At 38.4% G+C, this 10,191-nt stretch overlaps 1 protein-coding gene across 1 annotated transcript; it reads right to left on the bottom strand.

Moving 5' to 3' along the window:
- Window positions 1-150: 150 nt before the first annotated feature.
- On the bottom strand, window positions 151-9,070 carry selenon (selenoprotein N). Its single transcript, XM_051133306.1, has 12 exons — window positions 8,690-9,070; window positions 6,563-6,680; window positions 6,249-6,378; window positions 5,775-5,988; window positions 5,444-5,568; window positions 5,172-5,309; window positions 3,652-3,733; window positions 3,304-3,492; window positions 2,978-3,083; window positions 2,470-2,582; window positions 2,273-2,374; window positions 151-2,177 (listed from the first exon to the last, which is right to left on the bottom strand). The coding sequence occupies exons 1-12, from the start codon at window positions 8,882-8,884 to the stop codon at window positions 2,010-2,012; spliced, it is 1,680 nt and encodes a 559-aa protein (XP_050989263.1). The 5' UTR covers window positions 8,885-9,070; the 3' UTR covers window positions 151-2,009.
- Between the last annotated feature and the right edge of the window lie 1,121 nt (window positions 9,071-10,191).

The following is a 10,191-nucleotide window of genomic DNA, read 5'->3' as shown; positions in this document are numbered from 1 at the left end:
TAGTCCTACAAAACCAATGCAATATTTATACATGTGAAAATGAAGTCGTTCAGTACTGAAAGTGTTCATTAACTCATTACCTAATAAATTATAAGATTAACAACAACACTGTTTTATTTATAAAAACATTGTATTTATTTGAAAATGGTGGAGAAATGCATTTACACAGAACTGCAGTTACAGGGATGTTATTTCATGCACTACCATTCAAAAGTTTGGGGTCAGTACAACATTTTATTGAGTAAGGACATGTTAAAGGGATTGTTCACCCAAAAATGAAAATTCTGTCATTAATTGCTCACCTTTATGTTGTTCCAAACCCATAAGATCTTCGTTCATGTTCAAACACAAATTAAGATATTTTTGATGAAATCAAAGCTCTCTGACCCTTACAAGCTTCGTAAAATTACAGTTGAACAGACTGTTTTACCGATGTCCTTACTACATTTCTGTGCCTTGACCGTGGTAGTACCCTTGCTGTCTATGAAGGATCAGAAAAAACTCAGATTTCATAAAAACAAATCTTAGTTTAAGTTTTGAAAATAAACGCTGGTTTGGAACCATATAGAGGTGAGTAATTAATAAAGGAAAAAAAAAAAAAAAAAAAAAATCAATGTTTCAAAAACATCTTACAGATCCCAAACTTTTGAACAGTAGCGCAAAAGTTACCTGCTGAAAAGATTAACAGCCTGTTGTAACTTTTAAAGGATTAGCTCACTTCCAGAACAAAAATTTTACAGATAATGTACTCACCCCCTTGTCATCCAAGCTGTTCATTCCACGTAAATGGACTTCTATATTGCCCCCAAATTTGAACCTCCAAAATGCCTTTTTTCCTCGGCTGGGATCGTTTAGAGCCTTTTGAAGCTGCATTTAAACTGCACTTTGGAAGTTCACATTTGGGGGCACCATAGAAGTCCATTACTTGGAGAGAAATCCTAAAACATTTTCCTCAAAAAACAATTTCTTTACGAATGAAAGAAAGATATGAAGACCTTGGATGAAAATGGAGGTTGAGCACATTATCTGTAAGTTTTTGTTCTGGAAGTGAACTAATCCTTTAAGGACAATGAATACTATGCCAGCTTACATTTAAAAAAAAAAAAAAAAAAAAAAAAGTAGTGTTCCTTCCTGTTTCTACTCTGGTTTTCAGCTTAAATCTGGTAGAAAGAATCAGACATGAGTGTTTGTAAGCTTTTTGTATTATATTTAATTTATAAAAGACAAAAAAAAAAGTGATGTTCCTAACCGACCACTATGTACCTCCACCCACGAAAGTGGATATCAGGCGTAATATAGTAGAGCCCATGGCAGCTTTCCTGCAGCTGTGTGGTTGAGCCAAAGCTTTGCTTTGTGTGTTTTAGCATAGTGCCAGTATTCTGTTCAGACACAGAAAAGCAGACGTTGCTTCCACAGACTTAAACAACAACATCAGGCCTGATCTCACCGATTGGGCTTTCAGAACAGACCATCACAAACTGCCTAATCGAGGAAGGCACAGCCAGCACCCTTCTGTGTCCTACAGAACTATGTGGAAATTATGCAGCAAAACATAAGTGGCTTTGTATGCGTGAAACGAAAGTATAAAAGTGGTTTTATCCAATCAATATACAACATAATGCAGTTTCAGTTCATTAGTCTGAACAGACTAATAGATCAGACTAATGACATTCGTCACTCAAGAAGTGTACTATATAAAAATATATGACTTGTGTTGTGTAGTTAAACAGCGTTTAGGTTTGATTGGGTGACAAACCACACTTGTGACCCTAGTGACAACATGATGTCATATTGAGCATTCTTTTTCATGTAATGTGTCACTTTAAGGAAGACGTGGTCACCAGCTGCCTTCTGAATAAGAAAAACTGTGTCGGCTCCTCCACATTCCGTTCCTAAAAATCAGACACGGGGGAGTGGATATCAGTGCTTCCTTTCTTTTTCCCCTCATACTCCTTTCAGTTATCTCTAATGTGCACTGATGTTTCTGGAGAGATAGTCTTGAATCAGTTTTATGATTCCAGGTAAGGTCTGGCCTTTTCGAGTCCTTCCTGTAGGAAGCGGATGTATGTGGATGTTGAAGGATCCTCAAAACCTGCAGAGAAACTAATAGCAGGCCCCTCATCCTCTGGTTTCATGGATGTCTGGTCCAGGAAATTATTAGCATTGATGTGATGGACCTGGAGAAGTTACAGGAATATTCATCTAAACAATTTGAACAAGAACAGTTGGCACAGACTGAACTAGATGGTTAAGAAAGCGAAGGCAGACTCACCACAGTGCCGTTGGGCAACGCCACCATCATCTCCACTGGAAAAGTATACATTTCCAAATGCAAGCGAGCCTTTTCACTCAAATCTAGATTCTTCTTATCAGCCTAAATGAAGGTGAAACACATAATTAGCAATGATGTTTACAAAAGGAAAGTTTTGTTTATCTTTATGTGTGAGCTAAACAACCCAAACTCCCGACCTGCAGATCCTCCAGCTCTTTGACTAGAGACCAGCTGCTGATGAAGCTCTGGTTGAGCAAGGCCAGGACGGGCGAACTCTCGAGGACTGTCTCTCGAAGAGTCCGCCCCGAACCTAACAGAGATAAGGAGTAAGAGAAGTGTACAGAATGCAAATTAAAGAAACATCTAATGTAGCTGAAAGAACTGTAGATCTTTAGCTTTAAATCCAATTCTGACCAGTGCTTAAAGAGATAGTTCACCCAAAAATGAACATGTCATTCCAAACATGTAGGACCTTCTTTCATCTTCTGAACACAAATTAAGATATTTTGGATGAAATTCGAGAGCTTTCTGACCCTGCATAGACAGCAAGGGAATATCTTAATTGTGCTTTGAAGAAGAACAAAGGTCTTACGGGTTTGGAACGACATGAGGGTGAGTAATTAATGACAGAACTTCCCTTTAACACTGTCGGATGATATCAAGACAAACATAAGGCCACATTGACCCCATTTTTAGATGTCTTACCTCAGCATGACTGGTCATCCAAAGCTCCCCAGAGGAGGATGGAGTGAACCAGCTTCTTCTCTGCATCAGCTCTGCTAAAGGCCTCATTGAATGGTAAATATGGCACCTTTCAAAAAGAAATCAATCTCATTAATGAGTTAACAACAACACTGCAAAAACCTCGATTTAAAACTGTTCAACCAACAACAGAAAAGTCTATAACATATCTTAAAAGAACATCTGTTCGGTATTGCTGCAGACTCTTATAAACAGATTTCAGTTGTTTGATCATGATCCTGGGATACAGAAAAGAGGTTGAGAATTGAGAGGCAGGTGATTCAGCTCACCTTTTTAAAAGGGTACATTGTGACCTCCAGGCGTCTGGATGCTTCTTCTCTGCTCAGCTCTTCACTCCACACAATCTCCTCAAACACAAACTGAATAGGCTCTCCTCCCTCCCCACGGCTGTCAATCTTGTTCCCCTGCTCGTCATAGATCACTGAGGGAGTGGAGGGACCTTCTGCTCTGAGCTCCATCTATAAACATAAACAGCCCATTTACTTCATACATGCTTTAGCTAAGAATGCCATAAGAAAACCTGACTAAAAATGTGCAGCAGGAGAAACATTTTTAGCTTTATGTATACCACAAATCAAAACTCTCTTAAGATGTTCTGCATAAACATGAGCACTAACCTGAGGTAAGTATCCAATATCCACCTCCATGTTGCTGCTCTCACTGGCTCCATAAAGCCACTCCATGTCCACGTTCAGAGATCTGCCATATAAAACACAATCAATTAGGGCTGCAGGATAATGGATAACGGATAACAGAATAGATATGCCACGCTGCTGAATTGCTGCTGCTGCTGTTGTTGTAGATTGCTGCTGCTACAAATGAAGTACAGGAACTTGCTACTGCCAATACATACTCCAGTATGGTGCTGTGAGTATTTAAGACATACTGCTGCTGCACAAATATCATATAAAATAACCCACAGCAGATCTATACAGGTGGAGCTGGGGAAGGTGAAGGTTTCAGAGGAACTCTGAAGCGTGCTGTGAATGCTTTAGTGAATGCTAACCAGACATTTAGATGTAAAGCAGCAGCTCATTGGCTACGTGTACAACATGGAATGAAAGTCCATTTTCAGAACAATAATTTACAGATAATGTACTCACTCTCTCACTCCAAGATGTTCATGTCTTTTTTTCTTCAGCCGTAAAGAAATTATGTTTTTTTGAGGAAAACTTTTCAGGATTTTTCTCCATATAATGGACTGATATGGTGTCCCTATTTTGAACTTCCAAAATGCAGTTTAAATGCAGCTTCGAACAATCCCAAATGCGGTTGTAAATGATCCCAGCCGAGGAAGAAGGGTCTTATCTAGTACTATTTACCATTTAATACTTTTTAATCTCAAACACTCATCTTGTCTTGCTCTCCCTGAACTCTGTGTATTCTGCCTCAAGACAGTTAGGGTATGTAGAAAAACACCCTTAACAAAAAAGGTAAAACAGTGATATAGGACGATTTTGAAGTTGAGGGAGAGATGAGATATTTTCGACATACCCTAAACTGTCATGAACTGGAAAAAACAAACAAAAAAAAACAACAAAAGCAGTTCAGGCAGATTGAGACGAGCGATTGACATTAAGAAGCTTCTAAACTGTATTATTTTTATGAAAATAACCGATCATTTCATTAGATCCCTTCTAAGACCCTTCTTCCTTGGCTGGGATCGTTACAACCAGATTTGGGATCGTTTGAACCCGCATTTAAACTGCATTTTGGAAGTTCAAAATCGGGCACCATATCAGTCCATCATATGGAGAAAAAACCTGAAATGCTTCCCTCAAAAAACAATTTATGGCTGAAGAAAGAAAGACATGAATATCTTGGATGACAAGAGGCGAGTACATTATCTGTCAATTTTTGCTCGGGAAGTGGACTTCTCATTTAAGGACCCATCAGCCTATGCCATCTAGAGTTTCATGACAGAACTTATATTTAAATTTCTAATGATTATTCCAAATGCCTAATAACCTAATGTTTTACTATTAATATGGAAGCAAGTGGACCCAGTGGGCAAATACTGGGCAATTATGCTAAAATAATTGAGAGAAACTGAAATCATGAGCATTATTAATTATGCACCCCTACACTCAAAACCTTAAAAGTGCTTGCTATTAGGAATAGTGGAGGGTGGACTGACTTGTCATTTGGGACGTAGAGGTGAAACTCTCGGACGTGAGAAGCATCTTTGGAGAGGATGATGTTACCAGTAAACTGTCCAGGAGTGAACCAGAATGGAAAGTCTGGAACATCATTTAGCTGGAACTCAGCATGGATTCTGTAATTAGTAACAGTATGTTCAGAGTTGGTGAGAAGCTTAGAATTTAAGAAAGTTTAAACTTTAACCACAAAAATATTCTTTAAGTTACATACACAGTAAATTTGGATGACAAAAACCTTTTTTTAACTCACCTGAAAACAATGTCATAATAGAAGTCACTAGCAGCCCGTATACAAGCCACAGCTCCCTGTGAAGCGAAGCGAGTTTTTACAAAGGGCCGCGGGTGGAACATACTCAGCAGAGAGTGGATCAGCACCTGGAAAGAAATGAAACACAGATGAAATCACATCATCTATCCTCCAACTAAACAGAAATTAAAACAGCCCATAACCTCAGATCACCCAGTTTTCAACATGGTTAAATCAAACTAATATTAAATGAAAAAGGTTTTGTTGATGTCATTCAGCTCAAGCATCTAAACTAATCTGAATTAATTAAAAAACCTTAAAGGTATATTTGTACCTCTTTGCCTCGTGGTGTGGGAGGATGATAGCGGTTGTTGGGAAGGTAGCCAGTGAAGATGTTCAATTCGCTGGGAATGATCCACCAAGTGTCGCCCAGGGCAGATTTACCACTGGGTGGCAGGAAGACCTTGAACTGACTGGCATAAAACGTGGATGAAGGAACCGATGGACGTTTCCAAGATCTCAGCCCACTAAGAGAGCTGTGTGAAACCTGATGAGAAAGACACTGCTCTCAGTTTACCTTAGAAGCACATTTTGGGTATGTATCTTGTGACATGTCCACGTTCTAGAATTGTTTAGTCATTTTAATCTTAATTCTAATTTCTTATATATTTTAATTTCTTATTACTGGTAGTTGTTATTTTTATATATATTTTAATCGTGTTTAAAAATTTAAAGTATCATGCTGTCTGTTTATAAACTTATTAGCAATTCAGACAAATTTATAAATAATGCGTGAAGTTTAAATTACCCTAGAAAGCCGTCTTTGCTCTTAGTCATGCTTTCCAGCAGCAACGGCTGCATTTTAGCATACAGGGTCAGCGTCTCTCCATTCGGGTCATGTGGTATCTCCTCTTCAAACTCTGGGGGAGGTGCCACACCTTCAGGCAACAGAGATGTCAGCAGATCAGGCATTACAACAATGCTTTAAAACTCACAGCTGGAATTCAGTTTTATACAGTGATAAAGACTGGCATTAAAGTATCTTACTTCTGCTTAAATAGAAAATATCTGCTGTGAAAGGATGTTAGTGCTCTGCAAGTGTACAGACAGGATGAGTAATACCTGTGAGTTTTTCTGCAATAGGTTTAAATTCTTCTGGACTGAGATAGAGGTCATGATCAGTATCCAGGGATGAAAAGAAAAAGAGTCCGTCTGCTCCCAGAGCCTTCAATCCTGCCTCCTACAACAGATGCAATCAAAACACAAAAGAAATCTCAGCAAGTCTACATCTGTTATGCTTGGGCTGCTCTAGTGATAGGAAAACATATAGGGTGTTTTCACGACAAGTCATCAGTTGGCCATTTTGGCAGCACTGAACGTAAACAATGCCACTGAACCGAACAAACATGTTTAGGGCTGTACTAATTGGTTGGACCGAAAAAAAATTTTATTACTGTAAAAATTTGGATTACTGTAGTCTGACCGAAGTTATAACAAATCAAAGAGAAGTGTGCAAAAAACTGTCTGAGGAACAAAAGGCGTTTGTGGTTGGCCAAACTGAACCAGGATTTTAGGCCAAGAAACCTCACAACATTCGTGTTTGTTCTTATCATTTCCGGTCAGGTACGTGAAATATTACGCTAATGTCTTAATTAATACCACTCGTATGTTCACCACCCATTTACTTTAGTTTTTATACTGCACTTTTTCCTGCTTACTAAGTCCTTCTCTATATGATTTATCATCTTCCACGTGTTTTTTCCATGGTTTAGACAGCTTAAATTAGCAGAACAATGTATTCAGTAGTACATTAACCATGCAATCCATGCTTTACATCAGAGTATCACCAATATGGCCACACAACCAGGTAACTAACCAAACTGACACGATTTGTAAGTGCAAACCCTCTGTTGATTTTGCAATTAGCTCTTCCCCTGGTAGCACAAGTACATCTCGGAAAAGTCTATTTGACATCTGCATTTACATCTGCAAGACGTAGTTTAGAAGTTTCCTATCAGATGTCAAATAGACGTCTATTAGATGTCTTTAAGATGTTTAGGATTTAGAATGCATGTAAAACTGACATCTTACAGATGTCTGCCAGACGTTTGTACACAGCAGATGCTTTCCAGATCAAGAGATCTTTAACAGACATCTTGCAGACGTACATGTGCTATCTGGGTCTGAACAGTTTCAAAGAAGCGGTTCAGGAAACAATTTAGCAATTATTTTACAACAGGATGTATTTATGTTATCCCATTGCCCTGACACTACAGCATTTATTTTAAATAACTGCTATTTTTATGAAAGTTTAGTTACTTTCATTCATAATTAAGGTTATTGAAATTTCATGTCCCAGTTCAGTTTGTTTTGCCTTGATTCAGTAAACAAAAACAATAAATAAATAATAAACTTGCATTTATATTAAAAGATTCCACAATAAATTTACACATCTGAGCTGTTTTTGTATTATTTATTAACTTTCATAAAAACTATAACCTTTTTGTATGTTTTATTTTTACAATTTCTGCTGTTTGGCATTATAAAAAAAAATAATAATAATTTGCTTTAATTACAAATTATTTTTTTTTACTCGTTTACTCATCGGTTCTCGACTTATTACGAATCACACATGTTCGAAAGAGACTCGCACTGATTTATCCGATTCCCGAACGAATCATTCAGACAGGTTCTGTGAACCTGTTCAATTGAATCGTTACAAAGATTCGACTCAAAAGAACGAGTTGTACGCTGGAAAGCACAGCAGAATACTAGCCCCAGGGCAACATAACACAATGATGTCTGCGTCTGTTTATTTCTAACTGAATTGCTGACATACTTTTTATGTTGTGTCTGGGTTTGTTATCATTCTGAGAAAGAGGGCAGTCTGGAAAGTCTGTTTAATGTAGGAAGCGACACAGAAGTAACACTGATATATGAGAAAGAGGGGGGTCGGTGTTCTAACAGTCTTGCCCAGCTGTGGCAATTATCCAACCCTTATAAAACAGCGGGCATCTGGAACACCAGATGTAAGTTTACTGTTCTCACATAACAAAAGAAGACGTGGCAAAAACAGTTAACGTCTGGAGAATTAATCTTAGAAGAAGCATGTTTAAAACTAAAACCAACTGCATTTTAACACATTGCAATGACTACATCTGGCTTGAACAGCTGCAGTAAATCACTGTGAAGCATCCCTCCGTCGGGTCAAACTGCAATGAAATTCTGACCAAACTAGCATTAACTTACATGTCGTTTCACAAGCTGGACGTCCTGGTAATATTTAATGCAAAAGCCGATGAAAGGAACAGCAGCGATGAGAAATAAACTGGAGAGTTGCTTGAAACGTGAGCGGGCGCGTCTGCTGGATGGAGTCGCGCAATCTTCATTATGATGATCATCCCTTGGCTCTCCAGCAGGAGTTTTATCCACGTCTGCGGCCATCGTCTAATAAATGTCTCTATCTGCTTTGTAAATCACTACTGGGCAACAAAATAGCCCAGGGTGATCTAAAACTCTTAAGTGAAGTCACACTGTAGTCATTGGTTCGTCTCCGATGTAGTACAGTGAGCCGTTACATCGTAGCGGCGCAAGAGGAAATCACTCCTGCTTCTCCTGCTAGTGGATCATGTCTGACGCTCTTAAAGGGCCAGTGCGCACATTCATGCTTTTGAACTCGATGGGCGTTTGTTCAAATCTAGTGAGTTGCCTTCCTAGACGACATTCAGAATGTGACTATGCTGGCCTAAGTGGTGTCTAGATAGGCAGCCGGGTAGGTTTTAAAACAGCATAATTATAATGTTCGGGGCCAAAGAATGTACTGAGTCTGTCTTTTTGTCCTTCGTGCTAATACAGTTAAATATCTGTGTAATGTCTAAGAAAAGGACATTTCAACCTTAGGCACTCCAGTCGTGTAGACTAGTTGTTGTATAATTATTTCAGTTAATATCAAGTGAGAATGGAAGAATTAGGTCAATAGTATATGGAAACAATGTATAAAGGACACTGTATTTTAAAGATGATTTTGTAAAATCCAAATAAGGTTGTAGAGATTTTTATTAGAAAAAAGGTTAAAATAATATTTTTCATACTTGTTCAATTAACCATAAATAAGTATTGCATGTTTGCACATGCTCCTGTGGAACAGTCCATGAGATGCCAACACTTCACAAGCAATTAAAGGCATAAGTCACCCAAAAATGAAAATTCTGTCATTAATTACTCACCCTCTTGTCGTTCAAAACCTGCAAGACCGTCCTTGTCTTTGTAACACAAAGTAGGATGTTTCTTTATGAAATCTTTCTGTCCCTTCACAGACAGCAATGGAGTTGAAATGTTCCCTATTGTTAAAAATAGTCCATGTAACATCAGTGGTTTAACCGTAATTTTACAAAGCTACAAGATTACTTTTTGCACACACAAAAAAAAAAACAACTCCTCTTTTCCACGTCACTGTCCTCTGCCATTATCGAGAGTACCACGACACATGTGCATGGGAACATTTTAGTTACACTGCTGTCTTTGCAGGGTCAGAAAGCTCTCGGATTTCATCAATAGTATCTTAATTTGTGCGAAGGTGAACGAAGGTTTTACGGGTTTGAGGGTGAGTAATTAATGACAAAATTTTCATTTTTGGGTGAACTATCCCTTTAAAGCCAGTTACAATACCTGTACTGACTGACTCTGAACACCAGAACAAAGTCCTTGATCACCTGAGTGTACATGCCATAGTCGTGCTGCAGAGAAGCATG

This window comes from Labeo rohita, chromosome 17 (assembly GCF_022985175.1).
Source record: "Labeo rohita strain BAU-BD-2019 chromosome 17, IGBB_LRoh.1.0, whole genome shotgun sequence".
NCBI classification, from domain to species: domain Eukaryota; kingdom Metazoa; phylum Chordata; class Actinopteri; order Cypriniformes; family Cyprinidae; genus Labeo; species Labeo rohita.
This window is presented reverse-complemented; position numbering and strand designations above follow the sequence as displayed.